The sequence below is a fragment of the Rhincodon typus genome, unplaced genomic scaffold, assembly GCF_021869965.1.
Source record: "Rhincodon typus isolate 14 unplaced genomic scaffold, sRhiTyp1.1 hic_rhity00001233, whole genome shotgun sequence".
NCBI lineage: Eukaryota > Metazoa > Chordata > Chondrichthyes > Orectolobiformes > Rhincodontidae > Rhincodon > Rhincodon typus.
This window is the reverse complement of record NW_025966871.1, coordinates 1-18,695: the sequence shown is the minus strand read 5'-3', so window position 1 is coordinate 18,695 and position 18,695 is coordinate 1. Positions and strand designations below refer to the sequence as shown.

General features: G+C 38.3%; 1 protein-coding gene across 1 annotated transcript; it reads right to left on the bottom strand.

The window, feature by feature from the left end:
• Positions 1–1,569: 1,569 nt before the first annotated feature.
• LOC125481203 (phosphatidylinositol 4-phosphate 3-kinase C2 domain-containing subunit alpha-like) lies at positions 1,570–17,690 on the bottom strand. Its single transcript, XM_048592444.1, has 12 exons — positions 17,552–17,690; positions 16,520–16,656; positions 15,450–15,619; positions 14,462–14,618; positions 13,402–13,511; positions 12,668–12,875; positions 10,996–11,120; positions 10,788–10,905; positions 9,216–9,297; positions 7,330–7,439; positions 6,274–6,399; positions 1,570–4,871 (listed from the first exon to the last, which is right to left on the bottom strand). Exons 1-12 carry the CDS (start codon positions 17,655–17,657, stop codon positions 4,689–4,691), a joined length of 1,632 nt encoding a protein of 543 aa, XP_048448401.1. The 5' UTR covers positions 17,658–17,690; the 3' UTR covers positions 1,570–4,688.
• Positions 17,691–18,695: the final 1,005 nt, after the last annotated feature.

Here is an 18,695-nt window from a genome sequence, read left to right as displayed (position 1 = left end):
ATCCTCTCCAGTAACTTCCCTACTGATGCAAGGCTCACTGGCCTGTAATTAGCTGGATTATCCTTGCCACCCTTCTTAAACAAAGGAACAACTAACCAATACCGGCTACAGGGGAGGTCCCAGGGAACTGTAGGATAGCCAAAGGTTTCCGAGGTCCCAGCAAATTCCTCCCTTGCCTCTCTCAGTATTCCAGGGTATATCCCATCAGGTCTTGGGGAGTTGTCTTACCTTAATTTTTCAAGACCCCTAATAACTCTTCCCTTTTGATCTCAACATGACCCAAAATATCTACACACCCTTCCCTAGACTCATCATCCACCAAGTCCTTCTCTATGGTGAATACTGACACAAAGTATTCATTTAATACCTCACCTATTTCCTCTGGCTCCACACAAACTCCCTTCCCTGTCCTGGAGTGGCCTGGCTACCCTCTCGCTGTTTATACATGAATAAAAAGCCTTGGGATTTTCCTGAATCCTGTTGGCCAATGACTTTTCATGACCCCTTGCTTACGTTTCTTTTGACTTTCCTTGTATTCCACCCTTGCTTCATGTGTTCCCAGTCTCCTAGCCTTGATAAATGCTTCTTTTTATTTTTGATTAGGCTCACAATCTCTCGTTATTGAAGATTCCCTAAACTTCCTATACGTATCCTTCATCCTTACAGGAATGTGCCAGTCCTGAGTTCCCAGCAACCTACACTTGAAAGCTTCCCACATCCTATATGTTGATTTGCCCTCAAAACATCCACCTCCAATCTATGTTCTTCAGCTCTGTCTAATATTTTTGTAATTGGCCTTCCCCCAATTTAGCACCTTCACCTGACAAATACACCTATCTTTATCCATCAGTACCTTAAAGCTTACTGAATTGTGATCACCATTCGCGAGCTGCTCCCCTACTGAGAAATTGACCACTTCACCAGGCTCATTCCCCAATGCTAGGTCCAGTACGGCCCCTTTCCTAGTTGGACTATGTACATACTGTTTCAAGAAACCCTTCTGGATGCTCCTTACTTCTCTACCCCATCCAAGCCTCAAGCACTAAGTGGGTCTCACAGGATCAGCAATACCAGCTGCTGCTCAAACTCTGAAACCCAAAAGCTCAAGATCTTCCAGCCAATTTCACTTTTGTGCCAAAAACTTGTCACAGGACCAAAGTTTTGTCGTGCCACTAATTCAAATACTCAAACTTGGAGAAAATAAAAAAAAAAACTTATTAAAAAAGACTTACTTTAACAGAAACCTCACCAGTCAGCACTCAGTGTTGCAGTTGCTTTTGGCTGTTAAAGCTTCACTCCCTGACATTCATGCACACCTCCACTCTTGCCTTCTCTTTCAGCTACATGCACAACCCCAGGATTTCCAAACATTCATTTATCTGCTGTCCTGTGACGTCACTCCTTCAGTATCTGACTTCCACTGATTCACCACTTCTTTATTGAAACAAGTCTGGCATTGCTTTCCCTCAGACTCCCTGCTGACTGCTAAAAACCATAAGTAAAATGTTTCTCTTCAGTCTCAATGAATTTTATGACAATACAACCCAAGTCAGGAGCCACACAATCATGTAATTTTGAAACTGACTTTATTAAAAACAAGTTACATATTTAATGTAGTTATGGAGTCACATTTAGTCCATTAGGAATTGGACAGGATTTAGACAGAAATACTGTACATCTTTATTGAGTAAAAAGATAAACATGATTTGGACGTACATTTGATTCTTAAGAGCTGAGGGCAATGTACATCAGTCAAGCCAACAGTTTTTGCTCCCCACAGCGCCTTATGTTCAGCTAATATTCACACTTGGTACAGCCACAACATTTACTGATGATCAGTTACCATAATAGTGTGATATCCTCCCTTCCACACTGATCATTTGTTACAATGTCACTGTCTCCCACTTAAGAACTAATCTGCAAAGATTTAATGTGTAACCTCTGCAAATATAAATTTTTAATGATAGCATGATTAAGACAGAAAGGCAGTCATACTTTAAGGCTAAAATTTAGTTTCTCTCAGAGTCCTAAATTCAGCCTAGTATAAAAGTGAATATAATGTCCTCCATTTCATCACAACTGCTCTGAAGGTGCTTCTGTTGCCCTTCTGCTAGCCATTTGAAACATCTTACCTTCTGGCTAACACCTTCCCGACTGTCAACTATTAATTTTAAATTGGTTATTTTTAAAGCCTTTATTCAAAGTGAATATTCAGAATTTTAAAATACAAGGTATTTACATTTAAAAAAGCAGCAACATTTCATTTCTCCCCCCCCCCGCAAGATGAAATATTATGAGCAACTTATTTGCACATTCAATTGTAACAGTAAGGTGGATGGAAAATTTCATTTTAGCAAGTTGGTATTTGTCAAAATGGTTCACCATTTCTCCTCCTGTCAAAAGAGGAAGGTTTTACTTGGAATTACCCTTTAGCACACTAAATTAAATCTACATTTTTTCAGTTCAATTGTCCTAAGCTTTAAGGTAGTATTCTTTCCATGGAATGACTATGTTTTTCTTTTTGGCTAGACAATTTAAAATTAGATTTTAAATACACAGGAAACTGCAATGGGCCATGCAATAGATCGGAATTTGAATGGTTAGAAGCCACAGCCTGAAGAACCTTAGATAAACTTAGCTATTTATAAGAATGACAACAGACATGCCACTTTCATAATGCAGATTAAGCTCGGTTAAATGCTACATTTTTATGATACAGGGGAAAATGGAGTGCTGCAGACTTCTAACATTAGCATAGCTGAAGAGATTTTTATTTCATCACCCATTAGTTCAAACCTAAAACAGGACAATATAAAATAACAAAACACTACATGGTAAAGTTTGTGCAAATTTGTCTTATTCAGAAGCATCCATGGTTACACATGGCAACTGCAAGTTTGCAGAAACAACATCTCCACAGAATGATTTGCAAATTGCTGAGAAAGCTCTTAGCCTGCCAGTATTGTACATGATTTGAATGCTGCAGAAGACGACAACGATGTCAAGAAGTACAAAATACCTCCAGTTTTCTAACATGAACAATTCTGTATTTCCAAAGAGCTACAAGTCTCGCATTTGCTGCTGCTCCAGATGCAAGTGTGTTGTTAAGGATTGCTGCATAGCTATGTATGAATGAAAAATCTTTTTTTGGAACAGTAGCAAGAGGACTGAAATTAAAGAAAAAAGGTACAATAGCAAAACAAACGTTTCAAGTGTCAGTTTCTCAGAATTTCTGTACATCTTTCTTGGTTCTTAGAAACAAAACATATCTGTCAGTCAAAACTCAACGTATTGACAGCACATCTGGAGCTGACTAACCATCCTGCAGCTATTTGCAATAGCAGAAGTGTGAAATGCAATCCAAAACTCAGGTCAGCCAGCCACTGTGTTGAGTAAGTTTCAGTCTTGTTTTCTCCACTCTATATTGTAGTTTGTTTGTTAAATTATCACTTCATGCTTCTTTGCCAACGAAGAATTCCAGCAAAATATAGTATACACACCAAAGAGAGACGCTTAAATTAATCTTCGATGTGTTTTTTCAGTTATAACTATTCAGCTTTATATTTAAGGTTCTGAGCACTTGGTTTGTTAATTGATTATATTTTACTTTTACTTTAAAAAGAAATGGCTCAAAGTAACATTTGAAAACATACTTTTGAGAGATCCACATTTCCTTATGTAGCCCAAATCTTTGAAATGTTGCTAGCAGTAATACTCAAGTCACTCATAAGTCAATATCCTTCAACAAAAATGTTGGACTCACTAAAATGTATGATAGCACAAGCTTCAGTTGAAATCATAACTTCAACCAAAAATTTGCTTTTCAATACACTTTTGGGTTGCTTCACCTATCTCATAACTGATTTAAATCTACCTGTGAATTGGTGGACGTTTGTGCAATCTTTCCACACACACTTTGCACCTGCATGGATTAATGTCTATCTGCAGTGGTTATTAATGCTGGCTCTTCTTCAATGCCATGAATGCTTTTGCCCTATAAACTACCACTAGCACAAATGAACAGTCTCCACTCACAGAGCACAAAAAAGAGAGAGAGTGGTGTGGCTGTGTACAAAACTGAAATTTCAATTAAAAGAAAACCTGCTTCGAGATTACAATCTGAGTAAAGAATTACTGTTTACAGAAAAAGTATTTTCAAAAAAACTTGAATCTTCATTCTAAACATGTACTACACAAAAAAAATTCAAGGGTCATTACTACTTGCACCCTTTTGTATTCAGATCTACTTAAAGCAATTCTGTAATGTGCAATAATGGCAATTAATGCCTAGTGGCTAATCTTGTTGGTGCTTTACCCAGGGAATTCTATGTGCCTTTAACTAAGTCAGTGAACCTAGCACCTTTAATAACAGAATTTGTAGCGCGACAGTAAACGGCACCATTTCTTGCTCACAAGCAGCGAAGTGCTTCAGTATTTTACTTTGGCACACAGAGTCCCATTCATCGTTTAATCAGAAATATTCAAAAATAGATATAAAATGAAGGTGACATTAAGTGCATGCAACCAAATTTGTGATTCATCAAAATAGTTTGGTCCACTGGTGAAGTTCATCAGCTGTAATTTGCTGATTGCCCACAGTTACATATTTATTTCAAGTAAAAAAAAATTGCAGGAGTTCAGGAGAGACTTTACCACACGTTCCGATTCCACACAATGAGGAGTGGGTCTTACGCAATGGGAACGGCAGTCAGTTTGTACCAGTTAACAGTTTCTTTGCTCAAATCAAACTCTTTCAGAGTTAATGTGACACCACCCAAGTAAACATTCTCTCTCAACGATTCTGCACTTAACACACTCAGCTGCAATTTCCTTTGTTCAAGCGATTCTTTACTGTAACCACTGTACACCAACTAAAAGAGGAGAGAAAATACCGAATGAAATTGGATGTCATAGATTAATGCTTTCATCATCTGCACTCTGCAACTAATTCCACATTAACAACTTAGAAATATTTCAAGTGAACCAAAAGGATATTTTGGTACTACAAGTATGTCACAAGACAGCTTCAGGAATTTTGATACTGCATACAGCTCTTTCCTTATGCTAGGCATTTTTCACGATAGTTTGTCCAGTGGTCCTAATGTAGATGTAGGCTAATTGCATGAAAAGTTTATTTACAAATGCTCTATGACAATAGTCCAACCCATAGCCAGACATACCAATGACACATTAGCTTTGTTTCTACAGACTTGTGCTATGCCTTATTAGCATTAAAATACAACTTGCCCCAACTCCCCTCTCTTCACTCAAGGAGCATTTAGGGATCAAGAAAAAGATGTGTAATTGGATTTTCTGTTTCAGTGGGAGCTGTAACTCTTGACAGTACAAGCCCCTCAGAGTTGAAGTCTGGGATCTACTTCTATTCAAGGTGTTACTAAAGCTGACAGTTGGCAAGATTGTTTAAGAAATAAGAGATTGAGAGCATTGTATAAAGCTACATCATTAATGTTGTTCTGACTTTAACTTTGGCAAATAAAAAAAAAAATTTAAGAGATCTAGAAATTAAAAAGCTGGTACCAATAAAAGTGATCATGAAGTAATGCAATAATTGCTCACAAAAAATTCAACCGTTTTAATAATGTGACTTCCCTCGGCTGTTTAATTAACTGCATCATGTTCTCAAAGGGCAACTAAAAATAGGCAGAAATGCCAACATTACTTGCAATGCCTTCATCCTGAGAAGGAATTTTTTTTCCTTCAGTAAACAGGATGCTGTGTCAGTGTCAAAGTCCTAGCTTGGGCAGATTGCAACTGCCAGTCGACAAAATCTGAAAATGGATCTTCTACTATTCAGAGGCGTCAAAGCAACAACAGCATTGCTGCTTCAAAGAGAAGTCTTGCCCCATATGCAGGGACAGTGAAATCACCCACAAAATTCATAATTTTAAAAGTAAATGATCTGTTCCCGTAAAAGATTTTCAATTGTCACGAAGTTAGCATTTTTTGTCTGAACAAATAGGATCCAAATCAGTGACCCTGGACAGCAAATCACATTGCCAGTAGTAAGCATAGACAATCACAAGGTGGCACCTCAGACTAAATTATTTGCTTAGATTAGGCAATATTCTTACGTTCCTTTACAAACAGGTTTAAAACTGTAGTAGGAATTAGAAATAGTTTAATCTGCCAGCTTCAAGCCATCCATTCATTCAAAAAGATCAAGAAAGCAAACTTTCAAAGTTATACAAGATTTTTAATAAAAAAAAACTTAAAACTGCAGAAAAGACCAGGATACTAAATGCTAATGCTTACCATTTCATTGTAAGTTGGGTTTTGAGTTTTCCTTGATACCTTGGTTTTATGCTTGGTTATTTTATGTGGATCAGGAAGCAAATATGTTTTTACGTAAGGGTTTGGGTCTGCTCCATCTTCCGTGACCTGAAGTCAAAAATGAGATTGCTAACCAAAAGTTGACACCATAGAAAGTATTAAATCTTTTGTCAGTCACTGCAAGTTACATGCTCACTGAAGATTTCAACATTGCATACTGCAAAATGACCACCAAGGTTTGTGATTTTAAAACAGTTCAAAAAAGGTAGGGATAGGCAGAAACCAAGAATAATTATGTTCAGTGCAGCAAAGAAGAAATAGAGGATGAACTTCCATAATCCAGCAGCCTTGAGGCTGCATGTTTACCGTACCATGGGAGGTCATGTGTCAGGGTCAACATGGAGGTTTTTAAGCATGTTTTAAAAACATTGAGCAGCATGTTGTACAATCTTGCTACATTGTTATTAGATTCAATTCAAATTTCCTTGCATCAAAATCCATTTTGTTTCACCTGTGCACCAGAGGCATTTGTTCCTGTGCATTTAATTTTTATTTGTCTTCCTCACCCAACAGTGAGCAGCGAATACATGTTTTCTAACTGAAGCATTCAACAAACACAACCTGAATTAAGAGTGGGAAAGAAAACAGCATTTCACTAAAACAAAATGAATGCAAACCATGACCTTGGTGACCTAAACAACAACTGTACAGTTCAAAACCAAAACTGGAACTGTATTACAGGAACTGGACTGCTGAGGATTCCAGACCAGTGTGCTAGATTAGGGAAGTACAATCTGTAGAATGAACAGGGTGAATGCAAAACAAATGGGAGTTGACTGAATGAAAATAGTGTACACAAGTGCATATGAGGGGAGGGAAAATAAGACTGCACAAGGAATATAAAGGGTGAATACATGGGACAGACAGCATGTGTGTGTTCCACCATTATCTAATTGAGTCCCTTGCAGGGGAGGAAATATGTAAAGGGGAATGGTTTGATAGCACCCTAGTGCTCAAAAGAGCACAACCTGTACTTACCAAGTCTCTGATGTGCATTACCATAATGAACAGTGTATTGTTTCTGTATGAGATTGACAGCTTAACTTCTCCTCCCACTTGACCCGTATTGGGAGTTGGCAAAACAATTTCTAAAGAGATATAATGTAAAGAAAATGCAAATTATACATAGGAGAGACACCAATATAATATGCAAAGCGATGAATCATGAAACAATATCTTCAATCAGGATTGTCTACATAACGAGAGTCAAATTTTCAATTAAAAACATTTCAACTGAAAACAAAATCTCCTTTTGACAAACAGTTTATGGGGCTCAAAGCAGTTACAAACAGAGCTTCACAAGTGAGTGTGAGCGAGAGAGCCAGCATGAGAGCGAGAAACAAAGAACTGCGAATGCTGGTGGTCCAAAATTGCTGGAGAAACTCAACAGGTCAGGTGGTATCTGTGGACAGAAAACAGTGTTAACATTTCAGAGTCCAGTGACATTAACTTAGAACAGAAAAAGTTGGATGAGAAAAAAAAAAGCCATGATCCTGCTCCTGATTATTAAGTAACTGTCCTGGACTGTACTTGCATTGATATTGGACAAAGATAGGATTGTCAATATTGCTCAAGTGAAGTATATTTTTCACACATTCAGCCTAAAAGATTTTGTCAGTTTGGGGAAACACTGTAGAGTCACTTGTACTGCATGAAATGCACCCCTAATTTGTGCTATTGCCTTTAGAACATGTGCTGTGAACTGTGATTACACTCAGGTACCAAAAGGGCGAGGTCCAATCTTACATTCAGCACGGAAATAAAGCTTTAGGTTGCAACAAGAGAAATGTGAATAGATTAGGTGTAAGAACCAAAAAAGGAAGAAAAAACAAAAATGCATTCATTCTTTTCTTGCATTTTGCTGAAAAATACATTTAAGATTTTTGCCTTCTACTCATTAGGAAAATACAGCCTCCCAGTTTGTATAGAAGCAAAGCCAATAGAACTTACCATATTACATTTTATTGGAAGTTAAATCAAAAGGTTAAGTAGTTCCCTTAAGTTTGAAATAAAAACAACTAGCTTTTCTGAACAATTTTGCTTTCTTTTCTCTTCCCATCTTTTGGGGTGGGGAGACTTTTGCACTCCAAAATCCTCTATTTCTGATTATGTGCAAAGATGACAAACGTGGGAGACAAAATGAACTAAAAATAATGAATTTGGAACTACAGGCTGCTCACAAGACCTTTGAAGAGAGACTCTCGGTAATTCTGTAGAGCAGCTTCTAAAAATGCTTACATTTGGATCAAAAAGTTATAGGACTGTTAATCACTGGATTAACATTGCAATTTAATCTTGTATTCAAGAGCAAAGCTTAAAGCAACTGTCCGACTTAAATTTGCAAATCTATCACGTCTCATATTCTTTTAAAGTAAAATTATTTTTCTGTCAACGTATTTAACCGAAAAAAGAAATACAACAGTGTGGAAGTTACTTTCAGAAAGACTTGTGAACTGAAATCAATCACATTACCAGGAATACTGCACCTGCAGCAAATTTCTAGAGGTTAACCAAATAACATTAGGTTTACTCATTGCTTAGGCTTCTAATGTATTAATGAGGATGGCATGGGTTTGACAGTATTTTGCCAGATGCTTCAAGTTAAGGAAATCATGTAAACTTGCAGCATGTCCTATCTGCTATCACGTGGGATTTCTGAACACATCAATATTTGTTTAACAGGTCATAACACTGTAACAATGTATATGGAATTTATGTTTTATAAAAATGCAGAAGACTTGCATGTTGAAGCAAGTTCTGATATTCCAACTTGGTAAACATTGCATCACCAAAGGTGGCATAACCACAATACAGTACAACAACAAGGTGCAAGCATCTTATCAGCAAAACTATACTTGCATTACCAGTGGGTTTGACGATTCCATCAATTCCTTCAGCCTTCTCATCACGGCTTAGTGGGTGGAAGAAGGTGTAGATGAGATCGCACTGAGGGCAGAAACAAAACATATTTTTAAGATTTCAGCTTTTGCTCTGCAGAGTGTGCACCCGTGATGGGAACTGAAGTGGGGGGCGGGGGGGAAGAGAGAGAAAAACAGAGAGAGAGAGCGCACGAGGGAAAGAGAGAGAGAAAGAAGGAAAGAAGGAGAGAAAAAGAGAGAAAGACAGAAAGAGAGAGAAGGGAAAGACACACACACACAGTCAACTTGAATTGTGAACAGTTAGGATTCTGTACTTCCAGCCATTCCTCCCTAACCGAATGCAAGTTTTTTTTTTATTTTTCTGTTCTTTGGATTCATTACACCAGCCTCAGGTGATCCAGCAGTGCTTTAATCAACTACAGTCATAGGGTCATGGAGGCACACAGCATGGAAACAGGCCCTTCAGCCCGCCACGTTTCCTAAACTGAACTAGTCCCATTTGCTGTCCAAAATGTCTTTTAAATATTGTAACTGTACCTAGCCTGGCAGCTCATGCCATTCACACACCACCCTCTTGTGGAAAAGTTGATCCGCAGGTCCCTTTTAAATCTTTCCCCTCTCACCTTAAACCTATGCCCTCTAGTTTTGGACAACCCCACTTTGGTTGGGGGGGGGGACGGAATCTTTGCTATTCACTTTATCTATGCCCCTCGTGATTTTATAAACTGCAATAACGGTCACCTCTCAGCTTCCTACAATCAAGGAAAAGATGTCCCCACCGTATCATGCCTCTCCTTATAACTTAAGCCTTCTAGGCTCAGTAACTTCCTTGTAAATCTCTTTTTTCAGTTTAATAACATCCTTCCTTTAGTGAGGTGACCACAATTGAAGCAGTATTCCAAAAAAGTGGTCTCACCAATGTCTGGCCAATGAAGGCAAGTGTGCCAAATGCCTTCTTCACTACCCTGTCTATCTGTGATGCTACTTTCAAGGAGCAGTGTACTTGCATCCCTTGGTCTCTGTTTAACAACACTCCCCAGGGCCCTACCAAGTCCTGCCTTGGTTTGTCTTAACAAAATGCAACACCTCGCATTTACCTGAACCAAACTCCATCTGCCATTTCTTGCCCCACTGGCCCAGTAGATTAAGATTCCATTGTACTCCTCACTATCCCCTACACCAGTTTTGGTCTTGACCATAAACTTACTAACCATACCTTTTATATTCTCATCCACATCGTTTGTATAAATGACCAACAACAGCGCGCTCAGAAACGATCTTTGTGGCACACAGCTGATCACAGGCTAAGTCAATACACAAAGCAGGCCTCACATATCTTGGAGGTTGGGTTTGCAATGTCATGCAGGGTATTGTGGGAGAGAACCACTATCCATGTATTTCATCGCACTGGCCTAATCCACCTCAGAGATTGATAACGAAAACTGATAAAGAAAAATGCTTTTTTCTATCAACTATTTACTTTTACCAGCTCCAATACAGGACAAGCTTTGTGACCTGACAGTCTTAATTTTCTTCCTAATTCCACTCAATTCTTACCTCAGCTACTTCCGCTGAACCATTCATCAGACACTGGACGTAATTGTTGAGCTCTACCTTCCGCTTGGAGGCCACGTCCTTAATGTGTGTTCGTCCAAGGACCACTTTGTTGGGAAAGCTGGAGAAACAAAGGCTTGTCTCAATTGCTCAGAACAACAGGGAATTAAATCATGAATTAATGAGCAATTTCCTTAAAAATATAACCTACCCTGGAAGTTTCCAAAGGGGGAAAAGGATGCCCAGTTTGTTATGGAGCTCCTGGAATTCATCAAACGTTCTGAAGATAAACGCTGGAGCAATCTGCCCTTCCCGTAATACTCTCACCACATATATCTGTGGGTAAGAATGAAAGCCATTAAGCATTTCAAAACAACAACCTAAGTAACACAAAATATTATGTTTGATCAACCATCTCCTGAAAATAATGTCAGCCATAACTGATTCATTAGCACTCTCACATCAAGGATGATTCTCCAGAAGTATGGAGGGAACTGTCAGAGGCAAGGGATCTGGATGAGGTTTTAAACAGAGCTCTTCTGCTTAGGTGAATGCAACAGATCACATGGCACCTACTTCAACAAAAAGAGCAGGAATCTTATCCCTGAAGACATTGACAATCATCATCTTTCAATCGTGAACACAAAAATAAATTATTGTATTGTAGGAACTTGCTGGAAGCAAATTGGCTGTCATATATTCAATAGTGACTACACTACGCAAGTATTTTGTTAGCCAAGAAACATTGAGGCATCTGTTTATCTGCAAAAGACACTATAAAAACACAAGTTTACAAAAATATGCTGGAGACATGGTTATGGGCAAAAGCATACCTAGCCAAATAGCAAGGCATTGAGAGTGAATCCAGACAGCCCAAGGGTCAGTATCAGAAGAAAATCTGATCAAACCAAAAATCAACATATCTGTACTTTTCATAGGCAAATTACTTGAAAGCAGCAATCAAATCCATAATAATCTTTCACTTCCTTGGATGAAAAAAGCTTTAACAATAGAATCTTCACTATGATCCTAGTGAATTCATACACCTGAGTATTGAAAATGACCCATTTGTTTGTGGGGCACAACCCAACACATGACCTGTTCACTTAAAAAAAAAATAAAGAGTTAAAATTGCGTCACCTAGAAGGAAAAGGGCAGATGCATCTGAATACCACTAACTGCAAGAAATCCTCCAAGTCACACATCTTTCTGACTATGATCTATTGGGAGTCCATATGGCACAGAAACAGTTGACCATTCAGCCCATCAAATCTGCTCCACCATTCAATGAGATCATGTCTGATCTGATCACCTTCAACTCCACTTTCCTACCTTTTCCCTATATCCCTTATTGATTAAAAATCTGTCTATCTCAGCCTTGAATATAATTAATGGCCCAGCCTCAACAGCCCTCTGCCTGGAGTTGCCCTTCATTCACTATCACTGGGTCAAATTCCTGGAATGCCCTCCTTGCCTCAACTGAAGAGTATCCCTACCATCTTTCCTGGTTGCCTGGTCTGCAGCAGTTCAAGGCACCAGCTTGCCTCATTCTCAAGGGCAACTGGGAACAAGCAATAAATACTGGCGTATCCAGCAACATCAACATCTTGTCAATTAATGAAAAGAAATGGAGTTCAAGATTTGCTTCCAGCATTCAAGCCTTGATCAAGAAAAAAAAACTACAAACTGTTTATTTTGCACAAGTGAAAAGTGATGAAATGTGCATGACTCATATAGAATGATTGATTTCTACCTGCAAATCACCAAGTTTGTTAGCCACTCACTGTTTAGTATTTCCCTTGGTTTAAAATCTGACACATGGTACATTGATGAGTGAAATCTATAACTCATTTATTGCACTGCAAAAACTGCCTTGTACTTACATAGTATTTGTCTGGGTTATACCTCTTCTGGTAGGTGTAAATAGTCACTTCTTTGATTCGCCCATCTTGCTTTAGAGAATAGGTTTTAGGAGAGAATGAAAGCATAGCTTGTTCATTGGAAGGTAAACCTGAAAACCGTAGCTGTGCCAAATTGTGAATCAGAAAATTAAATTTTGTAGCCATGCTGCCCAAGCTGGATTCTATCAACCTAAAGTGGAAAAGAAACAAAAATGGCATCAAATTGCATCCATTTTAATTCAGGTTGCAAGAACTAATAAAAATCGTATTGGTATGGGCTTACAATATCCTAGCGTCATTCATGGAGCCGACAGCACAACTCCAAAAAGGTGACCTGCTGGAGGATCACTCTTGCAAGCATTCAACAGCAGCAGGAGCAGCATAAAGTCACCCACAATCACTGTCAAGGATAACTAGGAATGGGTGACAAATGTTGGCCTGGCCGGTGACACCCACATCCGGAGAAACAAATAAGAAAATGATAGTCATTTGTGTTTTCCAAGTTGTGAAACTCAAGTTTCAGTCCATCTTACATGGATGTATTGATAGGATTTCAGTAGTTCTCAATGTACAACATTCCTTATGTGAGACAACAAGGTGCAGGGCTGGATGAACACAGCAGGCCAAGCAGCATCATAGGAGCAGAACATTCCTTACGTAGTCGTTTCTACCTCAATATTTCACAATTTGTATCATTCATTTGTGATTCAACTTACCTAGTGAAGAAGATTGTAGCTTCAGCATCAGTAGTCTGTGGCTGCAGAGCATCTTGGACATACTTCAGATCCTGCACAGAAGTAAGTTCTGGTAATCCAGAGGACAGCATCTGTAAAAGATAAGGTGACATGATAAATCAGGAAGTATTTTCACTACTCTTTGAATTTAAAAAACAAAAAATCACCAGATGTCAACATGGAGATTGGTCTAACAGAAAAATATGAAACCATGGAGGCATTCAAAATCTTTACTAGGCATATAGGAAAAGGAAAAGGCAGAGTAGAGTTCTTTGAAAATTTTTAAATTAAATCTTTCTATTTCTTTTCTCTAACCATACTTTTTATTGGTTATGGCAATAAAGTTTCAAAACAGAACTCAGATAACAGATCTTTAGAAAAGTATGGCATTAAAAATCATATGGCCAAAGCTTGTACAGATATCTAAAATGTAAGCAAAGACTTGAAGTTTTAACCATCCCAAATCTTCTTAAACACCATTAAGGAGCTAGCTTACCTGTTATTTAATGGAGTATGCAGCCAAAATTATGAATTAGTGTTTTAAGAACAGAACACCAACTGATCATAGAAACAGAATCATAGAATCCCTACAGTGTGGAAACAGGCCATTCAGCCCAACAAGTCCACACCGACTCTCTGAAGAGCATCCTACCCAGACTCCTCCACTTGCACCCCCCCCAGCCCCCCCCCCTCCCCCCCCCCCCCCCGCCCCAATCCTTGTACCCATTCCCACGGCTAATCTACCTAACATACACATCCCTGAACATTATGGCCAATTTAGCTTAGCCAATCTACCTAACCTGCACATCTTTGGACTGTGGGAGGAACTTCACACAGACAGTAGCCCAAGGCTGGGACTGAACCTGGGTCCCTGGCACAGAGACATCAGTACTAACCACTGAGCCACTATACCATCCCTGATCTGCTGTGCTTCAAGCATTTTGTATTAACTGTTCAACTTAAGCTGACTGCTCTCTCATTCATCGTTTGGGCAGTGCTTACACAGTTATTCAAGGATATCCAAGTAAAAGTTATTAGTTACCAGTGATAGGAGATTGAGGAAGTGGTTGGCATGCTTGCGAATGAGATTGTAGGACTGACAGCACAAATCTACAAATAACTGAAATCGGCTGGTTGGTTTCTCCCCACCATTAATCACATAAGCCATGTCGGAGGTCAGTACAAATGGAGCTCGATCTCTGAAAGAAAGATTAAAAAAAAAATAAGATTGCACCCCTACTCAAAATATCCCAAAACATTGCATTTTTCCATAACATTGTCATGCTGACTAGGATAAAATAAATCAAGGCAAGCCAGATCTTACCTTAAAGACTCACATGTGCAGTTTATACAGCACTCACTGTTGATTAGAAGGAGAAACCTGGATTGATTTATACTTCTATCCAAATCCAACCCTCTAACCCCATTATCAGATGTGGAAAAAGAAAAGATTTGTACCAGCTCTATCCAGTGACCCAGTTAATAAGATAATTCAGCTCAAACCATAGCTGAAGCCACAGACCAGATTGGGCTGTATCACAATATTAATTCTCGTAAATCACAAGGACAGCTTGTTAGCAGACTCAGCAGTGTTAGATGCTAGTACTGGGGTGCCTATAAAAAGGTATAATTCATCTTTGAATTGTTTGTACATCATGTTGGCAAAGATTAGAAAATACAAATTTTAAGGCGGCAATAAAAACCTTCAAAAAAATTATGCGCATCATTTATTTGACCTCTAGAGAGCGCAAAACCTAATCTTTAACAATTTGGCTTTACTCACACGCAAAATACGCTAGTGAAGATATATTTAAAATGGGAATTGCTAATACAAATGCCATTTCTTCTATAAATTACACACCACTGATAAAGTGATAGATTCTATAGCACAACCGTTTCTGCTCAATTCCATTTATGAGTCATTAATTCCTGTTATATTGCACAAGTGTAGACAATGATTTTTGTGAAATAGTTCAAAATTCTAAACTGGGAAATAGAAAATTAAATTAAAAAAATAAAAACAAATTCACCTTCTAAAAGTTCCAAACATTTGTGCATGTCCGAGAAACTTCCCAAAATCTATATGGAACATGTGGCCAGTTGACCTGAGCATGATGTTGTCATTATGACGATCACATATTCCCAGTATATAGGTCGCAACGCAGCAGCCCGCACATGAATAAATGAAATTTTCAGATGCCTGTAGAGTCGAGGGTTTCAGAAAGTTAATTTTCAGAATTATATACGTGCTGAAAAATTCACAAACCTTAAGTTGTAGCTCAAGTCTTCTGACCATAATATCTGATTTTTTTGTAATTAGTGGGGCACATATCACAACAGTAACAATGCTCATGGACCTAGGTGAGATCAGGCCAAAATCCATTCAATTCTCACAAACCTTCAAGTATCAAATTTGTTTTTCTTGCCCCTACTGTACATGAAATTTCCAGCAGCAGTCTGCTCATAATTTTGGTTTGACTATGAGTAGTAGTCCTATGACACCACAAAAATGAAATCTCAGTTAGGACTAGTGCACAATTACTAGTGACTGCAATAAGTGGTAACATCAGACTTAAGGCACACTGCTGGAACAGAACAGGGAGACCAATACTTTGCCATCTGGTAGATCTCTCCACACCCTGGAGAATATTCAATTGAGTAACCAAACTAAATCCAACATTACTCAATATTAAGCACTGCATTGTTAGAGTGCTATACTTGAGGTCAGAGTCAACATGGCAATCATCTGGCCTGTTGAGCTTTTCCAACAACTTTGTTTTTGTTCCTGACTTACAGCATCTGCAGTTCTTTCATTTTTTTTTTATTTGGCAATCATCTGGCATTTCTGAAGGAATTACCATCAAAACAATAATTTGAGGTTTCTCTTCAAACAACACAACCAGAGACCGATTAACTGGTAAATTTTCCTCATTGCTGCTTTAGGATAGCTGCTGCTTTCATCAACTAAATTTTAAAGAATGCAACTGTTTGAAATAACTTGAGATTATTTCTCCCCCCCAAAAAATGTTGAGCACTGAACAAAAATAAAAACAAATATAAACCAGGTGGAAGTAATTAAGCTTCCCAAGTAACGCTTCACCTTCTCATATTCTTCTTCAGTGGCATTGTACTTCCTGAGCCATTCAGCTAGTGGTTTGTCCTTGAATGAGCCAGTCACTCCATATTCAACTTGGATTTTTCTCAGTGTTTCTGAAGCTGGTACAAGTTCAACCATACCTAGAGATAAAGTGACATTAACAGAAGGTAATAGTCAAGATGAGAAACGAATTTTTTAGATTATCTCAGCTCATCCTCCTTCAGTTTGCTATTTAAAAAAATCATGAAAAACCTCAATTTATGTCACTTTTCATCTGACCATGAAATTATGCCCAATGTCTACACCTAAAGATTTTCCTCAATAATCGTTTTTTTTTTTAAAAAAGGAAACAATTGTCCATCTACATTTTCTAATTGCAATGTCTAATATACATTTAAGCATTTTTCATACTTTAGCAAGGCCTCACTTAACTGACTGCCAGCTGAATCAGCAATTTTAAACTTCTCTAATTTATACATTTTGCCTTTTGAGAATTGGATAACGTTGCACAAGGCTCAGGATTTAGGGGAAGTAAGACATTTGTACAATCCTTCAAGCTTGAAGGGAAAGAAAACAAAAAGTTTCCATATTGAAAAAAAAGTGGCATAATTTTATTTCAGTTTCAATCAAGTCACTGTAATGTTTCAATCCCTTCTAACAAATTCAATTGTAATAGAGATAAGAAGTTTAGTGGCTTATGGGAAGTGACCCAACAAAAAAAATGTGCATTTCTACAAGCGGCATTCATTTGATACACCATTACACATTGCCTAAAGTGAATAGTAATTACATGACAAAATTTCCAAAACCTGGCCTTATACTTTCCAGAATAGTAGGCGTTTTTAGATTTACATTAATATGCAATGTTTATTTCTTCAGCCCTGCAAGGAGGAGTTTATTCAGTGTCTCAGTTATATTTAGGGGTGATAAAAGTGGGTTTTTATTAAATCCAGTGCAAGATATATGCAGTGTATGACATTGTTTTGAAAGCTTACATTGACATCAATAGTAACTGCACGGTCAAGCGCAACATACCTCTATCCTTTCCTGTGGAGATACATTTGAAGATGACCATGCGCAAGTCCAACCCTTCCTGAAGCCAGATTTTGTCCATAATTTTGATCATTTGCAGGGCAAGCATGTCTTGTCGCAAATCTTCACCAATCTGCAAGCAAGATATAGTGGCTCACTGCATACTTTAATCACAAATAGAAATTGCAAACTTGTTCATCGGCATTATTCAATCATTTATAACTAGTTTTTATTCCTGTACCATATTAAGCAGAAATCTGGTACAGAGACTATTGCAAATAAATTTGATGATAAATCTACCTAAATTGAAATTGACCAGAGGGCCAGGTTGCGATCTTTAAGTTGCTTCCATTTCAATATAAGTCAGTAGTAAGACCACAAAATTTCCAATTTCAATTCAACTCAAAAGTTCAAAGGCAACAGGATTCCGAGGGTGGTGATGGATGGTTGATTTTTGGACTGGAGGCCTGGGACCAGCAGTGATTTGCAGGGATTGATGCGGAGTCTACTGCTGTTTGTCATTTATATAAACATCTGGATGAGAATCTAGGAAGCATTGTTAGTAAGCTTGCAGATAACACCAAAATTTGTAGAATTGACAGTGAAGAAGGTCATCTAAGAGTACAAAGGGATCTTGATCAATTGGGCCAATGGGCCGAGAAATGGCTGATGGAGTTTAATTTAGATAAATGTGAGGTGTTGCAGTTTGGTAAGCCAAACCAGGGCAGGACTTATACACTTAATGGTAGGGCCCTGTAGACTATTGCTGAATTTTGGTAAGATGAACAAGGGCAGGATTTATGCTGTTAATGCTAGGGTCCTGAGGACTGTTGTCGAACAGAGACACCTAGGGGTTCAGGTACATATTTCCTTGAAAGATGCGTCACAGGTAAAGAGGGTTGTAAAGGTGCCACTTAGCACTCTTGCCTTCATTGGTCAGACCATTGAGTAAAGGAGTTGGGATGTCATATTGCATTTGTACAGGACATTGGTGAGGCCACTTTTGGAGTACTACATACAATTTTGGACACCCTGCGAATTCTGGAAGGATATTATCAAATTGGAAAGGGTGCAGAAAAGATTTACAAGGACGTTACTGGGACTGAAGGGCTTGAGTTACAAGGAGAGGCGGAATACGCTGGCATTT

Bases quoted from the DNA above. Each gene is read 5' to 3' on its own strand.
- LOC125481203 (XM_048592444.1), bottom strand. From the start codon at position 17,657: ATGCTTGCCCTGCAAATGATCAAAATTATGGACAAAATCTGGCTTCAG. The intron at 12,876-13,401 runs GTAAGTTGAATC...TTTCCACTTTAG, and splicing joins GCTACAATCTTCTTCACTAG to GTTGATAGAATCCAGCTTGG. The intron at 4,872-6,273 runs GTAAGCATTAGC...CTCCTCTTTTAG, and splicing joins ACCCAACTTACAATGAAATG to TTGGTGTACAGTGGTTACAG.